The 26828-nt window shown below is 37.6% G+C and overlaps 2 protein-coding genes and 1 long non-coding RNA gene across 3 annotated transcripts; 2 read left to right on the top strand and 1 right to left on the bottom strand.

The window, feature by feature from the left end:
- Window positions 1–7317: 7317 nt before the first annotated feature.
- On the top strand, window positions 7318–19100 carry LOC140333726 (solute carrier family 2, facilitated glucose transporter member 11-like). The gene is made up of 12 exons (XM_072415599.1): window positions 7318–7449; window positions 8452–8550; window positions 9019–9179; window positions 9259–9383; window positions 9626–9755; window positions 10065–10213; window positions 10679–10866; window positions 11716–11826; window positions 13765–13866; window positions 15991–16066; window positions 17460–17587; window positions 18694–19100. Exons 1-12 carry the CDS (start codon window positions 7426–7428, stop codon window positions 18889–18891), a joined length of 1491 nt encoding a protein of 496 aa, XP_072271700.1. The 5' UTR covers window positions 7318–7425; the 3' UTR covers window positions 18892–19100.
- LOC140333728 (uncharacterized) lies at window positions 18425–23255 on the bottom strand. Its single transcript, XR_011921420.1, has 2 exons — window positions 23121–23255; window positions 18425–18768 (listed from the first exon to the last, which is right to left on the bottom strand). It is a non-coding gene; the product is annotated as an uncharacterized lncRNA (long non-coding RNA).
- On the top strand, window positions 22071–26692 carry LOC140333727 (macrophage migration inhibitory factor-like). Its single transcript, XM_072415601.1, has 3 exons — window positions 22071–22229; window positions 25441–25613; window positions 26490–26692. Exons 1-3 carry the CDS (start codon window positions 22122–22124, stop codon window positions 26554–26556), a joined length of 348 nt encoding a protein of 115 aa, XP_072271702.1. The 5' UTR covers window positions 22071–22121; the 3' UTR covers window positions 26557–26692.
- The last annotated feature ends 136 nt before the right edge of the window (window positions 26693–26828 follow it).

Raw genomic sequence — 26828 nt, 5'->3', positions numbered from 1 at the left:
GATGAGGGGGTTTACACATGAGTGCACAAAAGAGCATGCGCATGAAAGCACATGGGAGTGTGGGGGGCACAATGCCATGTAGGGTGTCCATTCTAAAATACAAATTTATATTCACAAAGCTTAACTGAAATATAAAGTGACATGAAGTATAAACAGCAAAGGGTTTAAGTAAACTTGTTACAAACATGTAGTGGAAACCAGGCATTTGGCAAAAAAATATAACATTACCTGAAAATGCAATCTTAATGAAGAGCAAAAATATTGTTCCATAGCAAGATGTAACAAACCACAACCCATTTTTATATATGACTGAATGCATAATAGATAAATTAGTTAAATTAGTGTTTTTTGTAACTTACAAGCAGTCTCTGACAGTGTGTTGTTACATGCAAACAGACTCTGACAGGGGTGTACGCACGTAGAAATCAGGAGCTTCCTTTCCCTTTTGGATAGCACTCCTTGCTCCAATGCTCCATCAGCGTCAGTAATTGCTGACACAGAGGGGGTCTGGGGCTTCTTGTCCCAAGTTCAGTTTGTGGTTTAGCAATGATAGTTATCGCTCCTCACACACATTATCACACAAAAAATAAATGTACTTTTACACATTTACTAAAAACACGTGTACTAAGGGATGTTCAGACCTGGGGTTTATTCAAGCTCCGCATAGCGGGCATCAGGGAGCAGTAATACCCATGTTTTTGTACTGCAGGTCTGAACAAGCTGTAACACACACACTAACACATACACTGTATATTAAACACATACCTATCTGAGCTCTCCCTGAAATATTTCAATTCGGATTATTCTCCCATGGAAGGACATTATGGGGACAGTTCTTCCACCTAATAGATAAATTAGTTAAATTAGTTAGTGTTTTTTGTAACATACAAGCAGTCCCTGACAGTCTTTTGTTACATGTACTGTAAGCCTTCTCTTTGTTTTTCTTTTTTTACAATGAATAGCAGATAAAGTTACCTATCCCACTAAATCCTAAATGTCCTGGCTCAAAGACATCATGAGATGATCCATCTGTTCACTAATATCTATGTCTATATCTTTACATGTTCTTTTTTTTTTTACATCTTCACTGTTGCAGAGATTTTACATTTTGCATTCTTTTGAGGAAATTACTGCAGGTCCTTCCACAAACAGTTGTCCATTTCCACCCAAGAAATCTCAATGTAATGAGGAAAACTGTAGTTTTTTGAAGAATCGAATTTTTTTGAGAGAGGATAAACTCAGTTGTAACACAGGGACAGAGCGAGTACCTGTGTTACTGGGAAAATACCTGGTGGGGCCGCGACATCTCAGGTTTCAGTACTGAAATGGAACCGCTGGCTGTGTATCTGTGTAAACTAATCTCCCTGGATTTTTGATTTAGAGTGTGCTGGTTAAAGTAAAGCCTAGACAGGTAATTTATATTACCCAGGAGGCTATACCTTTGATGTAAAAGACTTTTGTTGAAATTCCCCTGCAAGGGAAGACTGTTTGTTTTTGCCTTGTTTTAGACATAATAAATACAGACAGGAGCCCTAAAGAGACACTGTTGCCTGGAGTTACCTCATTGACAGCCTCTCATTGAAACTAATCCCTCACAATATATATTGCAAATATAAGGCAAAATATAAAATACAATTTAATTTTGGGGACAATAAATCTTGGCTTATATTCGAGTATATACAGTTTTTTAAACTGTTCAGATTATATTCAAAAACGGCTTATATTCATGTATATATGGATATTTTAGGGTTTTCAAGATTTTTAAGATTTTCTTTTCCAAAAAAATATGGTTCTAGTCAGATATACCCTAAAACAGGGGTGCCCAACATGTCGAACGCAATCTACTGACCAATCGCAAAGGCAACGGGATTGCGGAGCCCTGCCTTACCCCTCCTTGCTGTTTACCTGCTGTCTTTCATCAGACAACACCAGGAAATTTGCGTCCAAGGCTTGTGTAACAGTGGGGAGTGAGGAGGGAGGCAGAGAGAGCGGGAGGGGAAGTCTGAGGGGAGCAGTGCTGGGCAGCCAAGTCAGTCCAGGCTCGAGGTCAGGGTTCAATTACAGTGACACCTTTGTACAGATTAGCAGTTCTTTTTCTTGTGCAGCACATCATTCTCCTACGACAGGTGAACTGTAGCTTCCCTGTCACTATAGTCTTGTAGTGCAATGTCTGTGCAATGTTCTGCTATTCAATGTCTCATTAGCTTCAGTCACTTCTGTGTCATACTCGGTATATATATAAATAAATATATGTTTAGCATTTTTTTTGTTGGTGGATCATTTTGACTTGGTCATTTTAAAAGTAGCTTGCAAGCCAAAAAAGTGTGGGCACCCCTGCCCTAAAGATTAACATACTTAGATAAGTAAAATGCATGCTTACCTCTGATTGTCATTGTTTCAAAATACCCTTTAAATCTCTTTAAAAATTTGAGAATCCCCAGAGTACACTATCTCTACAAATAAACAAAATGAAACTAAAAAGAACGGCTAAAAAGAATGAAAAAGCCCCCTACTTCGTAAATGAAGAACACAGAAAATATTTTTTTTAAACAAAAGCAATTTGTAGCTCCTTCTTCCATCACAAATCCAGGTCATAAATCATAGGTTTATTTCTTAATTTGGATATAGTGGGCAGGGCCATTGAAATAAATCAACGATGTCCCTTTGTGGGCAAGTGTGTATCTAAAACCACAGAAACAGATACAGCCTAATGTTAAAGAGACATTTCATTCTTTTTTGTTCCGCTTTTGTAATGAGACCCAAAAATACCTTCTGTCTGCAGGTCAGCAGAAAACATTAAGGTTAATATGATATTAGTACAGTTGATGATTGTTGTTCTTTAACTTTTATGTGTATCTAAATAATTAACTCAGTATTAAATTTTAAATATATTAGCAGTTTATCACATCATTAATCCCTTGCTTTTCTACTATGAACAATTAAAGAATTGTAAAGTCATGCTAAATTTATTGTTAAGTGGGAAATGCATTGTTACATCTATAGACACTTTAATGCTAAGATTCAGTAGATGGAACTCCCATGTTTGTGGGCTGATTTACTTCAAACTGAACTCAAGTCAGCACCCTAATGTACCATCAAGCCTCCTGCTCCTCATCCTGTATAGTGTCCATTGGTATTTTGTTCTGATCACTTTGACCCAGCACTCCATAATACCTCTTTATTACCACTGGAAACCATCTATCCTTTGGATCCAGGAGAAGGGATCCACAGTCCCAACCATGCTCTACAACCCATAAAAGGTATGAAAATACCCTTTTATGGGTAAAATATTTATCATGGGTATATAATTATTTGTGTTGTATATTCTGTATTTTTGAATAGAAGTAAATATAGTTCTGTATTCTGTATTTGTGACATATTTTTGAATAGAAGTAAATATAGTAAATATGGATTTAGGGAATTAATTAAGGGTATGTATCAGGGAAAAGGTGTTCCAAGATTACCCAAGGTCCTCCAAGATAGTCTATCTTCTCCTACCTTAGAGAGTTTAATAAATTAGGTCCATAGTGTCGGAGAAGCTTGATTATTTGTGCAGCACAGGGACTTTAGAGGTCTATAGTAAAATGAATTTTTGAAGCAGCTGATATTGGAGATGTGCTTGGTTACAGAAGATAGAACTGCAGAGGGCAGCAAGGGGTGAGACATTGTTGGTTATGTTATAATATACATCAGCTGCTGTCATTGAATCTGAAATCAGAGAGATCATGAGTGAATGAATGAGAGAAATCTAGTCTACACATGAAGTGTTAATGTATTAGAAGAATTACCTTTTTAACACACCTACTGCTATTTCTCTGGGCTGTAAATGTAGTAGTAGACTGTAAAATATTAAATGCAGGCATTCATATACATTTAGAGTGGTTGAGGGAGTTCTAAAGATAAAGCCTTTGGCATCATTCTGTGATATGCAATATGCATAGAGAACATTACACTTTATCCTAATTTTCAAAGACTAACACATATTTTATGCTTTCAATAACTTTGACCCCCTTTTTTACTACATAAAAGTGTATCTTCAGTTTTGTTTCCAAAACAACCATTTTATAGATTGATCTTCTCATTCATTTTTTTTTCTTGCAAAAAGTCAGATTTGTTAAAGCTCTCCAAGACAAGAGAAGATAGACTATCATGGGAGAACCTGGATGATCCAGTAAACCTGGAATAGATCTGGTCCAGGATTGAAAACATTTTCCAACTAATAGCAAATGATTTTATTAGGAAATTCATTTCAGGTTTGCTGGATCACCAAGGTTCTCCCATATTAATCTATCATCTCCAGTCTTAGAGAACTTTGATAAATCAGGTCCAAAGTGCTTAACTTGCTTTTCCTTTACAAACTGATTTCAGATTAACATATCCCTTGATTAGCATATTATAAAAAAAGCCTAAAAAAAGACCTCAGCAATAAAAAATATTTTTCCATAGATGCCTGAAATACTTTAAGGGGTCCAATTTCAGATGCAGAAAATATGATTTTTGGGTAATGCAGTGTCAAGAATACCTCTGACTGAAAAGAAAATCGTGTTTATAAGCATTCAAATCAAAAAGCTTGTGTAGCAATTAAATTAAGATTAAAACCAACAACCATACCTTTAGGAAGTGATATTACAGCATGGACTTTGCCATGAACGGTGCCAGTGTTGTCTAAGAGAGTGTGAATACACTACTGTTGCAATGATTGGTGATTGAAAAGCACATTGAAATGCAAGTTTTCATATGTATTATAAAATAAAAGTTTTAAAGTTTTTTACACTATGCAAGTTTTTTTCTTTTTATCCTGATGGATTGTGGCACTGTAAATTTACTAGTGATATGACACAGAGTGAGATATGAAACTGAAGTTGACCTGAGTCATATTAAGTGGTAGGACAACATTTAGACCTTTCTATAATAAGGTGTATAATACCTCCAGTGATTGAGTCTGTGGTTGGGGTGGCACAAAGAACTCTTTCACATTGTAATGGAAAGAATTTGGATACTTTAATTTGTTTGTTTGGTTTGATAATATTATGAAGAGATTTCAAATTAATTTATCCAGAAAGAGTTTGGTCATCTAGGAAATTGCACTTTACAGATTCACATAGGATTTGTGACTTATAATATTGAATCTTTTTGTTTTAGCACAACAAGTATTTTTAGTACTATGTATTAATATTTATTGAACCATTGTATAGCAGCTTTCTTAAGGGGTCTAGCGCAGGAGCTTGGTTGGGGAAGTCTTTTTGGGCACCACAGAGTAAAAAGATATAATATTTTCATATCTAGATGAGATTTGAAACTGTTGCAATCTGCAAAGAAACCACAAAGGCATTCCTCCTAGTTCTGTGCCCATTTATACACGGGCAATTCAGCACTACACAGATTTCTAAGACTCAAAACAGGCCTAACAGACTCAATAGCACAACAGCCAAGCATATGCTCCAGGCTAAAGGATTGGCAAACAAAAAGAAATGTAAAAAAACATCTCTAGACTCATCAAAAAGAAGGTTGTTGATGTCAGCCTAGCGGGTACAGGCCAAAAGCTCACCAAATGATGCTAAAAAGAGCCTCCAAGAAACCCAAAATTCACACTTCATTATCCTCAAGATATTCCTTCAATAGTTGTAGTCAAACTGCTTGCTACAATTATAAAGAATTTCCACAAAATTACTGGCATTTATAGATAGCATAGAAGGTCTTCCAGGAAACAAACCTTTGCTGCAAAAAAAGAACATTAGTGCAAGACTACGGTTTGCCAATCAACATATAGGCAAACACTAAGACTTCTGAAAGCAATGTGGAGTAGACTGACAAACCAAAGATAAAGTTGCTTGGCCACAATAACCGTAGACATGTTTAGTACTAAAAAGGCAACTTTTAATATTATTATTTTTATTACACAGTATTTATATAGCGCTGACATATTACGCAGCCCTTTACAGTCCATGTCATTAGCTGTCCCTCAAAGTGGCTCACAATCTAATGTCCCTACCATAGTCATTTGGCATTAACACAGTCTAGGGACAATTTAGGGGGAAGCCAATTAACCTAACTGTATGTTTTTGGAATGTGGGAGGAAACCTGAACACCCGGAGGAAACCGGGTTTGAAAGTGCCTATAAAACACCAAAAATAGGTGCCAAGGTTTTGCATTATGTCTGGCTAAACGTTACAGTTTATATAATAGTATAACACTCTTAAAGTAAGGTAATATTTTATTTTTTCATTTTTTAGTTTTGTATAAAGGTTTAATTTTTGATGTTGCCCATGTTAAGGATAATGAAATGGTTGGCTAAGTGTTTAGCACTAGTTCCTAGTTCACATCTTGGCCAGGACACTATTTGCAAGGAATTTGTATGTCTTTGTGTGGGTTTCCTCTGGGCACTTCATTATCCTTCCACATCCCAAAAACTTACCATTATGTTAATTGATCTCCAGCTCCAAATTGTCTTTAGACTTTATTAATGACATATGATTATGGTAGGGATATTAGATCAGCGGTCGCCAACCTTTTATGTCCCGCGGACCACTAAAATTCCTGGCTCCTGACCGCACATGCGTGGGGAGTCGGTTGTCAATCAAAGGGGAGGACCTCCCCCATAGTGACATCATAACCCTGCCCACTCTGCCATTGCAAATCTGAGCCTGCGATGGGGGAGTGGGCGGGTTGTCGTGGAACACCACCCGCCCACTTCCCTGAGCCAGGGATTTGCACGGGGGATATGGTCAGCAGCTCTGGCCCGTGCGTCACCCCAGCGGGGTCCTTCTCCTGACCCCGCTCGGGGGTGCACCGACCAGAGCCGTGGACCCCCAAAATCTTCTCGCTCTGTATTAGATCGGGAGCCACTCTAAAAGACTCTGAAAGTTAGTGATATGACTAATGACTTTGTAAAGCGCTGCGTAATATGTAAGTGCTATATAAATACAAGTGAATAATACTAAATCAACTTTCTCTATTAGCCTTGGTTATCATTGTCACTAAAACAAAAAAAAGCCACCAAAGATAGAGGAAAAGGTTAAAAGTGGACAAATGTTTAGGTGACAGCTGTCTAAAATGATAAGTATCTTCACCTTGTGTAAATGGACTCTAATTTCCTGTTGCATCCTTGGGACAACATGTGACAATTGGCTATATATACAATTTAACATCGTTAGGATGAATAATCTAATGTGCTGTTCTGTGCCTTTGACCTAGTGCCTGCTAATGGTATACATATATTATAGATCAGTAGCACATGATGTAATTTCAAAAGTAGGTGAAGAGTTCCATATACCATCTCTGAAATGTCTAATCCACAGGTTCATTATAACTTAGGAGTAACAGTGTATGTAAAAATTTAACCTTGTTCCACCTCAATACCACTTTCATCTGTCCAAGGATGCCAGGACTCAAGAAGAAGCCAAGGCAGCAAGTCTATTCTCTGAAATGTCATCTTGGTTAAACAATCTGGTAAGCATCCAACTTTTACTTTCCCATGCAAAGAGCAGTACAAAGCATTGAGGCTGTTAGGTGTATATCGCTGTTTTATTATATTTTTATGGCATGTATTTATATTTTGTTAAATGTAGAACAAAAATAAATGAGTTGTGTCTATATGTAACATGACAGATTGATTTATTAGCTCAGATACTGGTAGGCCTGAGAGATTTGTCTTAATCTATGAAATGATTATTCTTGCATAAAGTTTGATTGGATGCAAGTCGTAATTTATTTAATTTATTTTTTGAATAAATCATCAGATATACATTGCACGAAAGGTTTAGAAAATTGTTCTATTCTTTAGGGCCTATTAGCAATACATACAGTTGATTGGGTGCAAGTTGTAATTTAATTTAATTTAATTTTTGAATAAATCATCAGATAAACATTGCACGAAAGGTTTAGAAAATTGTTCTATTCTGTAGGGCTTATTAGCAATACATTGTTCCCATCTCAACATAAGTTTCCCATCTCAACTTCAGGCAGTGTTTTTTATGTACATTTTTAACTTTTATTATAGAACTTACATTTAATTATTTAATTAATCAGGGGCCGAGGCAAAAACTGGAAATGTTTTCTGGGAATATTCATAGAGCTAAATAAAACAATAGCCTAGTTAATTTGTAAAACAATTTTTGAAGTTTTTACTTTTTTTTCTTAATTTTTAGATATCCATTTGAAAGATATTTGCTAGATTTAAACAAAAATTTAGTTTGTATAGGAAAGGGTTGTAACTTATGTCATAGTTGTATTACAAACTATGTTTGTAATTAACTATATTAACTAGAACACTTGGCAGGCACTTTGAAATTGTGTTTTCTTGACCATGCTTAAACTTTTGTATTTTTTTAATATGGGACATGTCTCCCATGAAATTTAATAACACTACTGTTTGCTGGCTTGCCACTTAACTAATTTTGTTACACAATGGTTTTATTTATTTAGGTTTTTGTTTTGTTTTTTGTCTTTTAGCTGCAGTATCGTGGGCTTTTTATGCTTATATTTGTGTTGGGAATAGGAGGAACTTTTCAATATGGATTTCATATATCTGTTCTAAACTCTCCTTCTCAGGTCAGTAGTTAGCTGAATATTACCTACATTTTTACTTTACACTACTTTGACAAAATGTGAGCATCTAATAACTGTTTTGACAATCTCCCAGACTGTAATATTTGTAAAGGGATTGTATTAAAAGTATTTTTTAAATGAAAACAGTATGAGTCTGTATTTGACATAGTATTAGTCTCATGCACTAAGAGAGAGGGAGGGGTAGAGCCATCATTCTCCAAGATGAACACACAAATAACCAGTGACCAGTCCTAGGTGCTGTGTAAGGGGTTTCTGTGTCTAATGCAATTTAAAAACTATTAAAAAAAGTATCTGATAACCATTGTAACAAACAAAACTCTCATTTAATGCTCATTAAGTAAATTCCCTTACACTATAGAAGGATTTTCTATGTTTTTAGCAGGCTCAATGAGACTCTAAATAACCATTTCAGTGCTTACATACTAATGAGTGATAACATTTTTCTTTTAGTTTGTAAAGACATTTATTAATGACACCTGGATACATCGATATCAGCAACCAATAGGAGAGAGTAGTGTTAGATTATTATGGTCCTTCATTGTGTCAAGTTACTGCATTGGTGGCTTACTGGGATCTCTGGGATCAGGATATTTAGCTTCCAGATATGGCAAGTAAGTACATTTAAAATAATTGCTGTATTACCAGTATATAAAAGCAGTGCTAATATTTATCAATATTTCCTCATTACAGAAAGAAATGTCAGCTTTGCAGTGACCTAATCCCTATTGTTGGAGCTCTGCTGTTTGGCCTCAGTTCTACCGCAAGGTCTTTTGAGATGATTTTGCTTGCTCGTTTTTTGTATGGCATTAATGCAGGTATTAGTCGTTTGCTTGAATCACATTTTCTAAATAAAATGGTCAGACTGCTTAAAACCTAGTATTTTAGTTGCATTTGACGTGTGTAAGCTGGTTCATTATAAATCGCAGAACTTACAGTAGTAAGCTTTTGAGATCTCAGGGTTCATACAACTAGGAGTCAGAGTAACCCCCTTCGAGAATTGCCTCTTAAAGTTAAATGAAGATATGGTTACTTCTGTTAATTACACGTTTCATTTCAGGATTTGGCCTCAACATTCACTCTCAGTATGCTGGAGAAATAGCAGATAAAAAAATGCGTGGCTTTACTAACACAAGTATTTCTATATTTGTTACAACCGGGAAACTGACTGGCCAAATTCTGGGGTTCAGGTGAGAACCCTTGTGGTCCTTTATTCCTAACTTATATATTTTATTAATCTTTATTCGATAAATCTATTTATATATTTTAACCATTACTGCTAGTGCTTCTGTTGCCAATGGTGTCAGATTGAGATTCTGGGATCATTCAGAGACCTTTGATTTGTATTGGAGTGCAAAACCTATTTGACAAAAAAAAGTCCACACAGGCCCCTATACTAAAGGACACCTGGCATGATATTTACCATAGTACTATTAATATTGTAATGCAGAGCAGGTACAATTGATTTGTGTGATACTTTTGTTTTTACTTACTTCTAGAGAGATCCTAGGTATTAAATCACTATGGCCCCTTCTCTTGGCTACCAGTGGGTTCTGGGCTCTGACCCAGTTGCTCACCTTGCCATTCTTTCCTGAGTCTCCACCATATCTTCTGATGGAAAAACAAGACAAGGATGGATGTATGAAAGGTATGTATGAAAAAAGTATTTTGTTCTACTGATATAATAATGATAGGGTTTTGCTATTGAATATTCCCAGGTCAGCATTGTTTTTTTTTGTTTGCTTTTTGTTAAGTAAGCTCACTAATTGAACTGAAGTACCACAACATTGGAAAAAAGGGCATTGCAGAAAAACAGAAATGTTTAGGGAGAATAAATTCAGACAGATGTAAAAACAGGCTAAATGTAAAAAGAAGCAGCAAAACCACTTCACAGATATTAATGAACAGCACCCAAATTTTTACATAGTTAACTTACTTTACAGACCTAACTTACAAAGGTAAAAACTACAGCAAGAATGAACTTCTACAACTTAGAGTATACAACCAGAATATAAGCTGACCAACAAAAAAAATGTTTTTTTTTCGAATTAGAAATAATTAAATAATATTAATTAGAATAAGTTCCACTTACCTAGACTCTTTATCTCCTTAGCCCTAAAGCAACTCTGGGGGGACAGAGACCACCAGAAAGAAATTGATGATATGTTAAGAGAGCAAGCAGCTCGAAGAAGTGGACGAAGCCTGGGTGTCCTGGAATTACTGAAAGAGCGTTCTGTGCGCTGGCAGCTCTATATGCTCCTTGCCTTGACAATAACTCTTCAGCTGTGTGGGATCAATGCAGTAAGTCTCATTTAAGGAATATGATGCTATTGAGCCCTGCCGTATCAGCATTACTTATTGTAAGTACCTGAAAACCCAATTTAGTGATTATTAGGTAGTTACAAACATATTAACCACAAGATATCTTTTCCAAGTACAGTACAGGTAGCCCCAGGGTTACATACGAGATAGGGACTGTAGGTTCGTTCTTAAGTTGAATTTGTATGTAAGTTGGAACAGGTACATTATTTTAATAAATGCAATTAGGAGGGGTGTATGTCCCAACATATTATTTGGCAGCATGGTATCAGTTACTGTATAAAATCCTCACTGTGAGCTAATCACAAACAAAGCAAAAAAAAAAAAATCTTTATGGAGCCTAGATATTCAATAACTTCTGGAGCAAGCTGTGCTTTGATGTGCAAAAAGAAACAACTGCAGAGTTTGTCTTGGTCAATAAGAGTTACAAGAGGCTGCAGAAAGAGATCAATCCTTAAGATCACCCACAACCTCAGCTATTTTTATTAAAAGATTTCTTCTGTAAGTCATGCAAACTGCCCCTCCAAGTCTCTGTTATGCACACAGTGAGCAGGGAAGCCCCCGTTCGTATCTAGGAGGCGCCCGTATGTTGGATGTCCTTAACACGGGGACTACCTGTACATATATTCTAAAGTGATGCAAAAGAGACATACCAACATTTTCTAAATACCCTAACTTGAAATCACTTTCTATAATGGTACTCACCGATCTAAAAAAAAAAATTTTTAATTCATATCTAAATCAAAACAACAACTATCAGAGTAATAATAATAATGAATTACTATTTGCACATATGAAATATAACAATATAATATTTTGTCTGTTTCTCAGATTTATTTTTATGCTGTTGAAGTATTCAAAGCTGCCGGATTTCAAGATGCACACATTCCCTACTTGACAGTTGGCGTGGGAATGTGTGAGTCCACATCAGTGATTCTGTGTGTAAGTGATCTGAACGACTCATTTTAATAAATAGTTATGTTTAACCAATACTAATAAGGCAGAACCTAGAATAAGGTAACTAGGTGCATTTCTTCTTCCATCACCATTGCACTGGTAGATGAAGGAAACACTACAAGATCCACAGCAGCGGTGCTCAATTCAATCTCCAGCACATGATTTTTTAGTTAGTTTGCACACATTGTTGAAAACCATACGTCTATTTCATAGTCCTGTACCTGATGGGTGCTTAGGATGAAGAGGGTAGAAGCCTTTCTTGTTTCTCCAACCCAAGTACTGGCAACTGTAGTGTGGCCTAAACTGCAAAGTTTGTATAGGAGTCTTTCCGAAAAGCAGGCAGATAACCAGAAGTCGGTCAATGGCAGATACCACAGACAGGAACAAGGACAAGCGGGATCAGAAGTGAATTACAGGGACAGCAGATAAAAGCTTATTGATTGGGTCCAATGGATAGCCACTAGGTCTATCTACTGCTAGCCAGATAGGTAACTTGCTGGTAAGAAAAATTAGCAGTTCAGGTGAGCAAGCCAAAGTCAGCAACAGTAGAGTGTTGGTCCAAAGGACTAGGAAAAGGCTAATCTAGAGGCAAATCAGAAATGTAAACTGCCTCAACACAAAACATTCAATGTCACAGATAAGGTAAGGCAAAGCACACTAAGCAAGAAAACACTGGGGTTCTTAACCTCAAATAGCCCACATGTGGTTTTGCTCTTGATATTGATCACATACAGGAATGCATGCATACTGGCATTAAGATGCATATCCAGGCTAGCCATGCATAGAACTATGAGCATCCATGTGAGCCAACTGGCCAACTCTGTTCCAATAGCAGTAAACTATAAGAAAGCCATACATCAATATGGATGAGCTACCAATTGAAATTCATATAACACCTTGTTTTTTACCTTTGAATCTCCAAATAAGACAAGTAAGGAAACTACTTTTCATTTCCATTGTGTGTCATCAAATGGTTTCCATTCTGTGATTATTATTATTATTATTATTATTATTAATAATATTAATAATAATAAACAGGATTTATATAGCGCCAACATGTTAAAGCAGCCCTGTACATTAAATAGCGGTTGCAAAAGACAGACAGATACAGACAGGAGGAGAGGACCCTGCCCCGAAGAGCTTACAAAATAGGAGGTAAGGGAAGTATCACAAAATAGGAGAGGAGATATGTAGTGCTGGGAAGTAGTAAGGGTTTCAAAAGACAAAAGAAGACAGGTAGGCATGTTTGAAAAAATGGGTTTTGAGTGCTCTTTTAAATGAGCAGAAAGTAGTGGCAAGCCAAATAGATTGAGGAAGACCATTCCAGAGATTTGGGGCAGCTCTAGAAAAGTCTTGGAGCCGTGAGTGTGATGTGGTTATGAGTGAGGAAGTCATAAGTAGGTCATTGGAGGAGTGAAGAGAGCGGTTAAAGGAGTATCTTTTTACCAAATAAATAAATGCAAATAAAATGCTAACTTACTGTTATTCAATCCCCTTTTGGTAGGTAAATGGGTATATAGTATACATTACAAATATATACTGTATGTACAGGTTACATTTATTGGTGATATATTTTTATATATATATATATATATAAATGGGTATATAGTATACATTACAAATATATACTGTATGTACAGGTTACATTTATTGGTAATCCAATACAAAGTATTCATTATAATATCTATATATATATATATAAATATATATGATTTTATTGTAGCAAAAACTAGACCAGAAACAATAATCCTTGTACATTTAAATTTAAAGAATAAGGAAGAAACATGTAAACTAAAGTAGTTTATGGGCAATAAAAAAAATATTTATTTTCTACCAACACAGATATGGTATACTAAACAACAGTATGTTTAGTTTAACATTTGAAGCATCTGCATTCACTGCATACAAAATCTGCATTTACAGAGTCTGGTGGTTGATCGCTTTGGTAGAAGAGTTTTCCTGCTGACTGGCTATGCGTCAATGGTCTTAGCTTTGGGGCTTTTAACTCTGACAATCTCACTGCAGGTAAATATATTTATTGTTATACATTAGTAAAGAGACTTTAATTCATCCTATTTGTACAGAACACCTGAAAATGTCACCTAACACTGCAAACTGTCTGCAATGGTAAATGTACCAGACTGAACAGTAGTTGGACTTGCTGGGTAAGGATTTAGGGCTGCAGTTACCAACTGGTGGTCCACGAGACAGCTGTGGTGATCCACAGCTGTGGCTGGTGTGCCCTCCAGCGGGGTCAGGAGAAGAATCCCACTGGGGGGCGCACCAGCCAGAACTGTGGACCATGTCCCCCATATAGACTCCCGTGATAGGCGAGTGGCAGGTTCTGGCATCATGACGTAACTATGGGGGAAGTTTCCTACCCTTTGAGTGACACTTGGCACCCCGCGCATCTGCGGTCTGGATTCCGTGCATTTAGTGGTCCGTAGGTCCGAAGAGGTTGGCGACCACTGATTTAGGGGATGACAGCAGTAGGGTTATGTATAAGACAGGATAGTGTATTTGCACAGAGAGTATTTAACTCATACAGAATCCAGTTCCCTGTGGACAAAGTGAACATTGGCAAAGAAAAAACAAAATGGTGTGCTGAACTTTGTTGTATGCTTCACATGGTTCTGCTCAGCAGATTGTACCTGGGGCCACACAGGGTCATGTACTAGACATCAAGCATTCAGGTCTTTCCTCTAATGCAGTGGTGGCCAACCTTTTTGGTTCCGCGGACCACTAAATTCACCGGCATGCGCGGGGAGCCAGTTGTCAAACAGGGTGTCTCCCCTATTGTGATATCATCGTTGCATAACCACGCCCACTCTCCCATCGCAGATCTGAGCCCGCAATGGAAGAGTGGGCGGGTTGTGTCCAGGGACACAGCCCGCCCACCTCCCCAAGCCTGGGACTTGTACGAGGGATGTGTTCTGTGGCTGTGGCCGGTGCGTCCCCCCAGCAGGGTCCTTCTCCTGACCCCGCTCGGGGGGTGCACCGGCCAGAGCCGCGTACCCCCAAAATTTTCGGTTGGACGACCGCTGCTCTAATGTTGTGCAATGCCACACTGTATTGAGATCAAATTCAATAGAAAAAAAGAACAATTTATTGTGTCCATTTACTTTACCTGCACTGCAAAATGTTGCATATCAAACCCATACTCATATTTTTTATTTATTGCTTATTGGAGGAAAATACATCAATACAAATGACACGAATGAGAGTGAAAAAGAAACATTACATTGTCGTTAACTAAACATGTTGATAAGGGGCAGGGCAATTACATTCAGTGAAGTACCACAGAGAAAAGGGGCAAAAAGAAACCCAGAATACATAGTAACAAGCAATCTGTGATATGTAATAAAACAATATACAGGGTAAACTAACTGGGGACCTGGGGTATTGGGGAAGAGGAAGCTGAAATCACTAGCTTAATGTGTACTGAAGGGTCATTAAGGAGTATTCTATACATGTACCAAGAAGTTATTGAAAATATTTAGTAATTTTGTGTTTTATGAGAGTGGGAAATGAATCTTTTTGGGATTCCCTAAAAAAATCCCCCCTGATGGCCTGAATAATTAAAGTTATCCAAGACTGGAGAAGATTGACAATCATGAGAGAACCTGGGTAATCAAAAAAACCTGGAATTATTTTTTTTTTTTTAAACAATATTTTTTATTAGCTGACAAATGTTTTCAATCTACCCCAGTCTTGGAGAGCTTTAAAAAAAATCAAGCCCTTTGTCTAAGCTTTCCTTTTGGGAGAATTTAAATTGTTGGGGAACTGCTTAGGGACTACTCAAGAAAAACTTTGGTCAGGACAATGTAACTATGTAACATACAACATAACACAATAATACCTACATGAAGTTAAAGCCATTAGATATGTAATAGAAGTCTCTGGAAATAAAGACCCAGAAATCAGTACAAACCTTTTCTTACAATATGTAATACTTTTAGATGGAGTTTAATGTAAATCATTTTTATTTCTTATTGCAAGAAAGTAAGAACATTATTACAACTTCATATTTATGCAACAATTGGAGTTACTAGATGAAAAGATATTTCAGGCATTCAGTGAAATATTGTTCAACTGTTTTTGCTTCTGTAAATATTTTATAATCACATATTATTATATGGTATGTTTCAGAATATGTACTCTTGGATGCCGTACTGCAGTGTGATTCTGATCTTCATATATACTTTCTCATTTGGAGCAGGGCCAGGTAAGAGATCTCTAATTGTTGCACACACTACCTATCACTCTATCAACACATGAAAGTCTTGCATTTGGCCTTACATCTGGCATATTGCCTACGTGCCTGTTTCTACTTGGTTTATTCTGGCATTCATGTTGCATGATTAGTAGTCATGTTACCCAAATTTCTATCATTTTTCTGTATTGTCTAAATGGTTCTGAACCTGTAAAATTTTGGGTCATTGTTTCCCTGTACCAGAACTATTTTCTGTATGAATCCTCTGCAGCCCTTCCCAGGGTCGTATTTGCCATATTTGCCATTATAGGCCAGTGCCTATGGCAGTAAGTTGGCAATATAGTATAGTATGTAATACTAGGCAACACCAAGCCTTATCATTTACAAACTGGAATAACTTTTTCCTTGTATTAATAACCTTCATTGCCCAACTATAATTTTTTTTGCAACCAGTTTATTGAAAAGATGGTGATGTTGAGTCAGAAGACTTATTATAGTCCACTTTTATTTGTACTAAAATTATCACAACACCAAGGGTAGGCTCTTGTACAATAAGGAAGTAAATTTCTGTTAGTGTTAAAAAAATAAGTTTGAACCTAATAAAATTCTTCATTTTGTATGTTGTTGATTAAACACAGGTTATAATTATTTCCAGTGTGTAATAAAATTACCTCATTCTGTAGCCAGAAATAAGAAGAAGAAAGAAAAAATGATTTTTCCAGTTGTATTTATTCAAGGCAACTCATAACAATAACATAATAAAATAGCAACAGTTATGAAAAAAATGAACAGAAAAAACAGAATCACTGAGATGAATAATGGGTCGTCCAATCCCTCTCTCCCAGTGTCAGTAGATTATAGAATCACCTTTTGCTTTAATAAAGCCTTTAGTCTTTTGGGATTCTTCTCTACCAACTTCATTAATCCTCTTCATTACAGCACTGTAGAAATTTTCAAGCTCAGTCAAATTATTAGATTGCATGGCGATTGTTGGTCTTTCCACAGATTTTCAACAGGGTTTTAGTTTGGGCTCTGACTTGGCTATGCAGGGACCTTCACTTTTTTCTCCTTCAGCCACTGTGTGGTCAATTTTACTGTACGCTTCTGCTGATGTTGGAAAGGTAAACTTTTCCCCATTGACAACTTTCTAGCAGAGGGCAGTAGGTTTTCCTCACAAATTTGACAGCATTTGGCACCATCAAAGTTTTGTGTATGTGATTATTTCCTATACCCACTCTACGTAAAACCTGGTCCTGCCATGTTACACCATTCTATATGCTTTACAGGTCCATTTTACAGTCTATCTATACTATCTTAACACCAAAGTTAAAATCTGCTGTTATATGGAAAATTATTATTATTATTATTATTTCTGTTGTACTCATCGAATGTTATCTTCAATCAGGTGCAACCACTATGACTATCAATGTGGAAATATTTTCTCAGGAAGTTCGAGCAGCAGCACTGGTCATCGTGGGGGTGATAAACTGGTTAGGCTTGACTATCATTGGCATGGTCTTCCCCTTTGTAGTGGTAAGAGAAAAGTTGCAATGCAAAGTACTAATTACAGTTATAGATATGATTCATAAGTGATGTAAATATTTACATTAGAGGGAAATGGGCCTGATTTATTAGGATCTCCAAGATTGGAGAAGATACACTTTCATCAGTGAAGCTAAATGATCCAGAAAACCTGGAATTGATTTCTGAAAAGTCATTAGCTATTTGTTAGCAAATTATTTCAATCCTGGGCCAGTTTCACCCTAGGTATGCTGGATCAGCCAGGTTCATTGATGAACTTGTATGTTTTTAGGCATTTGCTAACACCTAGCAAAGCAGAACAATAAAACATCTTAAAACAAACATGCTTGCAAAAACCACTAGTGTGAACTAGTAGTAACCTGTTGTTGTAATGAATCTCAATAAATACCGATTCAAATTCCGATGAAACCGGACAGTATGATTGGTAATTGTTTTATAATTAACAAATCATGGTGATCATAGAAAAAGCAGAAAGAATGGGAAAATTTGTAAGCAAACTTCCCCTACTACCTGTCACATCCTAACTCTTTTCATAGCAGTATTTAAATTATTTTAGTAATACATACAGTTGAATATAATGTTAAACAGTAGAATAAAAATATATTTCACCATGAATAAAGTTAATAAATAACAAATAATATGTGTTAATTAAATATTTAAACTAAGTCTTTATGTAGTAGGAAAAAGGCAGGGTAGAAAATATTTTATTTACCATATTTAGCATAGTTTTTAAAATTTATGTTAACCCAAAAACAAAAAATGTAACATATACTTACCTGTCCTAAGGTGGTGCCATTGATTTTTTCTCATGAGAATCATACTTCACACTCCACAGGTAGCAATGTTTATTGATCTGTAAAGCTCACAGGAGCAAACAGGGACACATTTTTGGCATGATCATTCGGTATTTAGTGTACTTGCTGAAAATGTTCTCAGCCAAAAATATATTGCAGTTCACCTAGGGACAGGTAAGCTGCAAAGTATTTAGCTTTTTAGTAGAGTGTCTTTCTGTGTATGTCAGCTGTAGATTAGGGCTGAGAAAAGATTAGGGTTCTATGTATATTGAATTCACTTATTGGTTTACATTTTTCTTCCAGGCTACATTGGAGCAGTATTGTTTCCTTACGTTCCTTGTCATCATAACAATCTGTGGGGTGTTTCTATATTTCTACCTCCCAGAGACAAAAGGAAAATCATCACTGGAGATAAAAGAAGACTTCAACAAATACAATTTTAAAAAACAGGCCAGCATAGAGCCCAGTTCTGAGATTTATGTGATATCTTCAAGATTCTAGCACAAAGCCTTCAACATCTGTACTACAAACTGTATTTGGTCAAAGTGCTAGCCACTGGGAGCTGCACAATTGCTCAGATCTCAACCTTCCCTTAAAAAGAAGAAAAAAGCAAAGATCATAAAGTCACTACTGTTAGTGACATTGGGGAACATTTGGAGTTTAGGTGAAACTTCTACTGTCTAACTTAAATTATTAAAGATTTTAAGGTGGCCTGGCATTCCTTCTTTTTACAATGCTTATAATGGTTCTAAAACACAACTTTTTTCATACATAGTTGTATGGAGTGGCAATTAAATATAATTATTATTATTATTATTATTATTATTAAACAGGATTTATATAGCGCCAACATATTACGCAGCGCTGTACATTAAATATAATATATATATTTACAATATATATATACTTTTTATATATATATATATATATATATATATATATATATAACATTAAACTATATTGTGTTAAACCAGCCCAGTGTTATTAGTCAATTGATTAAAATATAAGAAGTCCACGCCCAATTTTAAATGTATGGGTCCATATGCCAGTGAAGCAATAAAATCTCAGCACTCATGAAATTCATCTATTTTCTTTGAATTTTTCACATTCACTAGACCATTCCCTGATGGAGACTCTTTTAGGTCCATAGAGATGGTGGGTAAACAGGATGAGGAGGGAGAAAAGGAGACTGAGAGGGCCTCACCCCCAAACATGATCCTAGCTTTGTGGGGGTTCATTGGGTGAGGAGCTCTTTGTAATGTGGAAGCCCCTTTACCTATTCCCTGAAAATTGAATCATAGTTAAATCAGCTCCATACATCAGAAAAAGAAACTATTTATTATTTTATAATAATACTTTAGTAATATTATGTTTTTAAATAACATCTACCTGAAGGGTCCAGCAATGATCAGATATTATTATTTTTAATATTGAACAGGATGTATATAGCGCCAACATATTATGCAGCACTGTAGATATGACAATCCTTCCAATGCAGCTGCTGAACACAAGAACAGGAGCTCTGTTCAGCCGGGCACAGCTCCTGTCATTGTGTACTGTCCAGCCAAATCAACAAGGAGACAGCCGGGGACAGCTTGGATAATGCCTTGTGGGATAGGCTACACACAAGCTGGACAGAGCTCCTGTAGTTGTATTTAGTAGGGACAGCCAATTGAGCACCATGTACATTGCTGAGTTTATCTGAGCTCCTCTCATTTTGGCTAGCCAATCTGGTCACTGGACAACGCCAGCTGTCATTGCCCACAGGCCTTCTATACCATATAGGAAGTAGAATAATCATTTAGATTTCACAAATTCTGATTTCTCATCCAATCAATGCTATGCATCCAGCACTATTTATGAATGTAGAAGTTCAAGTTAGAGACTTGATCTTAGGAGAATGAGACCCCCTTGGTTATATGAGGGGTATAAACTCTGGTTCTGGGAGATCAACCCAAAACAAACACAGGACCTTACACAGGATTTCTGTTAGTGTGCGGAACAGTCAGGCTTATTTTCTTGAACCAATAACTCAAATAAATCAGAGGAGCACTAAAAATTGTTGTCACTGTTTGGACCACAGTGTAGAGTTTTTTTACATAACCCATGTCAGCCTTTCTTTCTGTGATTTGACATCACCATATCAATACCATAAGCTTGAGCTTACTTATTCTGTGGCCTGTTCTGCTACAGGAACATCTGTTTTGTTGTTTTTCTAATTATGAACAATTCATATATTGGCTGAGGGTTTGATCTAATTCTGCAACCTTTAGTACCTATATTTATACATTTAATGATCCACATCAAGAAGTAACATTTATACTATAGGAGTAAATTAAAAATTGCATGATCCCCAGGCTGTGTACATAATATAAAGGATGAGATGTTATTTTTTTTTTTGGCAGAAGAAACAAAAAAAGTAATTGTATATCACATTACCTAAATAACAGATCATTTAAGGAAGTAATTAAAAGCCATAATTCTAAAAAATGTGGAGTTTCAAGAACATAAACTTGTGAAAGCCACAACAAAAATGCATTTCGGTAAATGACATAATACTAAAATGTATTGAGCATAGACTTTGGTCTAAAGGTAAACTTGAATCCTGGAAAATGGCTATGAATGCAGGCAATCCTATAGCATGCCTAATGTATGTTGACGTACCTAAACTCAGAATTTTCACTTTACATAAAAGGGTAGACAACCAGCAGCACCGCCCCCTAGTTTTCGATCACCTAGGCCAGAGGTCAGCAAACTTTTTTGGCCTCTAGGCCATTTTAAGGGTAGGCAGGAGCACATTAGGCCAGAGTCTCTCTCGAGTCCCGCCCTATTTGCTCCACACCCCACCACCACCACCAGGATCGCACCCTGAAGAAAAAACCCTCTCCTCTGCAATGCATATGAAGAAGAGGGAATTTTCCCTATTTACCCTGGCGGTGGAAGTGTTAACGCCGGCCAGGGTAAATAGGGAAGGGTGCCACAACACGGAGGCTCAAGAGCTCCGGAGCTCCAGCAGCTCCGGTAGTTTGTTCAGGCTCCGCAGCAGGATGCCAGATGGCCAGGGGGCGGTAAGCCGGAACAAACTACCAGCTAGACCGTATCTGGCCTAAAGGCTGGAGTTTGCCGTCCCTTGACCTAGGCGACCGAGAATGAATGGGAGCGTAAAGCCCCCCAGGATACCTACGTCACACATCCCAGGAGGATTTTGAGTTTTCCTTTTGCGCATAAGGACACGCAAGCGCAGTAAGGTCAGCAAGTTTTTTTCCCCAACTAGGTCACCCGATCTCGCACCTGGGTCAGGTGACATAGGAAGAAGAACCCGGAAGAAGAGGAGAAGATGGCGGCACCTGGAGCGCCGGCTTGTAGACGGATACCGGAACGACGCAAGACCCGATGAAAGAAAGCTCCTGGCGGATCGACTGCACTGCGGGATTGAAGGCCGTTTTTGAGTTTAGTTCCTCTTTAAAACAATGCCAATAAACAAGTATGGGTATTTTATATAGCAGAATTGTAATGGTAGGTTCAGTTGTACTTTAATGAGGTATTTGGAAAGATTGAGTAGGCCAAGATAGACCTAGCTGTTGTCTGTGTCATTTGAGTATAAGACAGGCTGCTGTTCCGGACTTTGGCCAGCAGATGGCGCGCACCGTCTGATTGGTAGGAAGGGGTGGGCAGTCTCACGTGTTGTGTATCCCCCGGCCTGCAGATCGGATCGCCTGCACGTAGACATCATGCCCACCTTCCAGCTCTTCACTAACCTGCCAAAGGATGCCATTCCTGATGATCTGCTGGGTTGTCTGACCGAGCAGCTTGCCAAGGCCACGGGCAAGCCAGCAGAGGTGAGAAATAATGAATGTGGTGTAGAATGGAGATGTGCGACACCTGCAATAGATTCCTGTATATGGCATCAGTGATATAGAAGAATATTTTATTCATATTAAACAGGATTTATATAGCGCCAACATATTACGCAGCGTTGTACAATAAATATGGGGGTATGGGTCCATCTTTCACCTGATCTAATCTGATGGCATGGTATGACAAGGTTACTGTGTATGGGCATTCATTGATGGCAGCAGACTGGGATGTGGGGTCACCAGGGTATATATTGTATATAAGAATGATGAAACTACAACACATGCAGGTATGTCCACTGTGGATGTGCAAGTTCTAAGAGTGGTAACATGCAGGTAAGTTTGTTCTATGGGATAGACATAGCAATAAAGAACCAGCCTGCTCCCATTGGGCCTGATTTAATAAAGTCCTGCAAGGCTGGAGAGAATACACTTTCATCAGTGAAGCTGGGTGATTCAGAAAATCTGGAATGGATTTCATCAAAGTCATTTGCTATTTGTTAGCAAATGTTTTGAATCCTGGACCAGACCAATCCAGGTTTGCTGGATCACCCAGCTTCACTGATGAAGGTGTATCTTCTCCAGCCCTGAAGAGCTTTAATAAATCAGCGCCATTATTTCCACATTTTAGTTTTATTCCACTCCCAGTGTGTCTTTATTCCGTTTCATCTTTGCCTTGGAGCAGTCAGCCTGTGACTGTACAAAGAAGAATGTGTTTCTGTTTTATATGTGGGAGTGGTTGGGATGGGAGAGATCCAGCATCACAATCCCTTGCTGTGTCCCTGTTAGTGAAATGTATGGTTGTCATTTCAACAGAAGGTTAGTAAAAAAAAAAAAAAAAGCTCCTTGAAGCTGAACTGAAACCACAGGACTCACCTTTGTATGTTATATCGCAGGGCACCGCCATCTTTTATTCTTCTTCTGCCAAGTGACTTTCTTCTTTTCACATACTCCTGGTGCGATCATAATATTGCAGAAAGGACATCGGCTGTCTCTTCTTGTAATAAACACCTGTCTGATCCTTTATTTAGTAAATGGGGCTTTAAATTTACTTTAACTCAGCATGGGGCATATGGGTGAGATGTGACGGATCACTATTGTCACATATATATATATGGTAGAAATGAATAAATACCTGCTATGCACACATTTCTATATAGCTGTGATGGACTATTGATATGGGATAATGAGCAATCAGTAAATGTTCTGTCCCATATTCTGGGATCTTCTTTCAGAGATCCATTGATGTGTGGTAATGAGTTGCCCGGGGCTGATAGACAGATACGTGACCTAGACACAGCGGCTGGCCAGAGGGATTTACAAGCATTGCAGGCTGTACAGGAAGCTGGGGGGATTAATTGAAATGTCAGCATATTTACACTACACTTGTCTTATTGAATCATTGTAAAAATGTGATGCAAGGATAAATCTACAGCTTTGGTTTATTCAGTTGTAATATCTGTAAGTTTATTATCTGTCAGTGTAAGCATGTGGCACCAGGAAATCTGTTCATTCACTGCATGTTAGCACTTCATGTTGGTGCTTTATTCTTGTGGGCTTTATCATTATTACAGTTAGAAACAGGTAATACACATGGCTTTACTCCGAAAATAGTTCTATAGCAGCCACAGAAGTAAAAAGCACATGGCTAGAATATTGTCTAGATTGGAATGTTGTCATCTCTTATTATTACAGTTAAACACTGTTAGCTTTATGGTATATTGGATCTTGTACTTGTTTTTTGGTGGATGGATTGTGAATTGAAGACAAAAACCCAGACAAAGGACTGAGTTGCTGTGTGATCTGCTTGTATACTCAGTGCACTATAATGTAAGAGTATTTTATAAAGTGCATCAGAGGGTTGACTTGGGAATGGCAGCATCATAAGGGTAACTGAGGAGTGGCAGCACGAGAGGGGTAACTGAGGAGTGGCAACACGAAAGTGGTAACTGAGGATTGGCAGCACCAGAGGGTTAACTGAGGATTGGCAGCACCAGAGGGTTAACTGAGGATTGGCAGCACCAGAGGGTTAACTGAGGATTGGCAGCACCAGAAGGGTAATTGAGGATTGGCGGCACGAGAGTGGTAACTGAAGAGTGGCAGCACGAGGGTGGTAACTGAGGAGTGGCAGCACAGGATGGGTAACTAAGTAGTGGCAGCATGAGAGGGGTAACTGAAGAGTGGCAGCACGAGGGTGGTAACTGAGGAGTGGCAGCACAAGGGTGGTAACTGAGGAGTGGCAGCACAAGGGTGGTAACTGAGGAGTGGCAGCATGAGAGGGGTAACTGAGGAGTGGCAGCATGAGAGGGGTAACTGAGGAGTGGCAACATGAGGGGTAACTGAGGAGTGGCAACATGAGAGGGGTAACTGAGGAGTGGCAGCATGAGAGGGGTAACTGAGGAGTGGCAGCATGAGAGGGGTAACTGAGGAGTGGCAGCATGAGAGGGGTAACTGAGGAGTGGCAGCACGAGAGGGGTAACTGAGGAGTGGCAGCACAAATGGGTAACTGAGGAGTGGCAGCATTAGGGAGGTGATTCGGGAATGACTGGATCAGGGGAGTACCTCTGGAATTGCAGCATCAGAAAGGTAGCTTAGGATTTGCATCATCAGAAGGGTGACTCAGAAATGGCAGCATGAGAGGGGTAATTTTGGAATTGCAGCACCAGTAGGGTAACTGAGGAATGGCGGCATCAGAGGGGGTAATTGAAGAATGCAACACATGAAGAAGTGTCAGAAGAATGCAACACATGAGGAAGTGTCAGAATCACAATAAATCACTGCAAAAAAGTTTTTATTTGTATGGTTGTTATTTGTAAAATACTCTAAGTATGGAAGTCAGATTGACATCCAGGTAGCTAGCATTTTCTGATGTAGCCAGCAGGGCAACCTCCATGTTTTTAGTAAAATGTTTTTGTTTTTTTTAGCATGACTTTCAGATTCACTTTCAGTTCACTCCTAAACAGGTTATGGTACACTTGTGTAGTTTGGCTACCAGTTATCAGATTCTTCACCACAACATGTAGATTTCACAAATGTTTAACAGGAATAACCTTTTTTACTGAATTTTTGAATATATCAATATATCATAATTGTGGATAGACTGCTAACCTTCATTTACCTTTAATTTGAACTATTCAGATTTATTTCTTTCAAACCTTTATTCAGTTTACTACCCATTTTTTTATTTCTTCTGTAGTACATTGCTGTGCACGTTGTTCCAGACCAAATGATGAGCTTTGGAGGCTCAACAGAGCCTTGTGCTCTCTGTTCCCTGAGCAGTATTGGCAAGATTGGAGGTCAGCAGAACAAGACGTACACCAAGCTGCTGAGTGGTATACTGAGCAAGTCTCTGCATATTTCCCCTGACAGGTAAGTCTTCTGATTACTGTGTGTTATACTAGTTACAGTGAACTCACCTTAAAGCTAAACTTCAGGGTGAACGTCTTTTTTTAACCAGTATTCTCCCACACAAAACACAGTCCATTTATCCTTATGTTGTGCTTAAGTGATAAAGCAATTGAGATAAATCTAAAAATCTACTACCTGTGATGGTATAACTCCCAGACAATTTCTTTTGATAGTCTTAGGTAGGGCGGAGTAGGCGCACCTGTGGTGGTGACAAGGGAGATTTCCTCTATCACATCCTGCAGCTGTATGCTTTTCTTTTATTATTCACTGATAGAGACAGGATTTAGGTTAGGGATAGTACTTAAAGAGGTAAATATAAAAAGACCTCAAATTCCTTTTGTGTATGTCAAAATTGTTCTGGTATTCTTTTGTGTTTATATCTAGTACATACAAGCTCATGGGTTCAAGGCTGTCGGCTAATATTTTAAATGTTGCATAATCTGCGTCCTACTGAAAGGTCATAATTTGGTGCAGTAACATCAGCCATTTTTTGACTTTGACTAATTCATATTTCTACAAATTACCTTTGTTATTTTGTAGAACAGAAGGACTATTGTGGTTAAATAGTAAAAAATGTCAAATATGAATAACCTTCAACAAAGCAAAACTTCAACTATTCAAACTAAAATGAAAATTGCTCATAATGCTCATTCCTAAACCCCTATCGATAGGCATAAGCATGACAACTAACCATTTTACCAGCCTGGCAAATAAATATATATATATATATATATATATATATCCTGTAATGCTGCTGGAATCTGTCCAAGTGTATATAAATTGTTTTTGTGTTACTGCTGATATTTTGATAATGTGTTATTTTTTTTTCTTTTACAGGGTTTACATCAATTATCATGATTTACATCCCGCCAATGTGGGCTGGAACAACTCTACCTTTGCTTAATCATATCTCAGTCAATGTTTCTGGCAAGAAAAAAAGCCACAATCACATCAATGGAATGACAAGACTCCTCTTCCATAATACATTCCCTGTTAAATAAATAGCTTACATGAAATAAAGTGATTTGTTCTGTGTCTGACATGTAATATTCCTGTGTATATATTTGTTTCTAAACTTATAATTGCTCATCCAAAGAAGTCATTTTATACAGTTCTTTAAAAAGTTTGTCACTCTTCCTGATTTCCAGTCTTCAATCAGAACTAGAGCACCCAAGA

Source organism: Pyxicephalus adspersus, chromosome 6 (genome assembly GCF_032062135.1).
Source record: "Pyxicephalus adspersus chromosome 6, UCB_Pads_2.0, whole genome shotgun sequence".
NCBI lineage: Eukaryota > Metazoa > Chordata > Amphibia > Anura > Pyxicephalidae > Pyxicephalus > Pyxicephalus adspersus.
The sequence above is the reverse complement of the archived record's forward strand: the minus strand, read 5'-3'. Positions and strand labels throughout refer to the sequence as shown.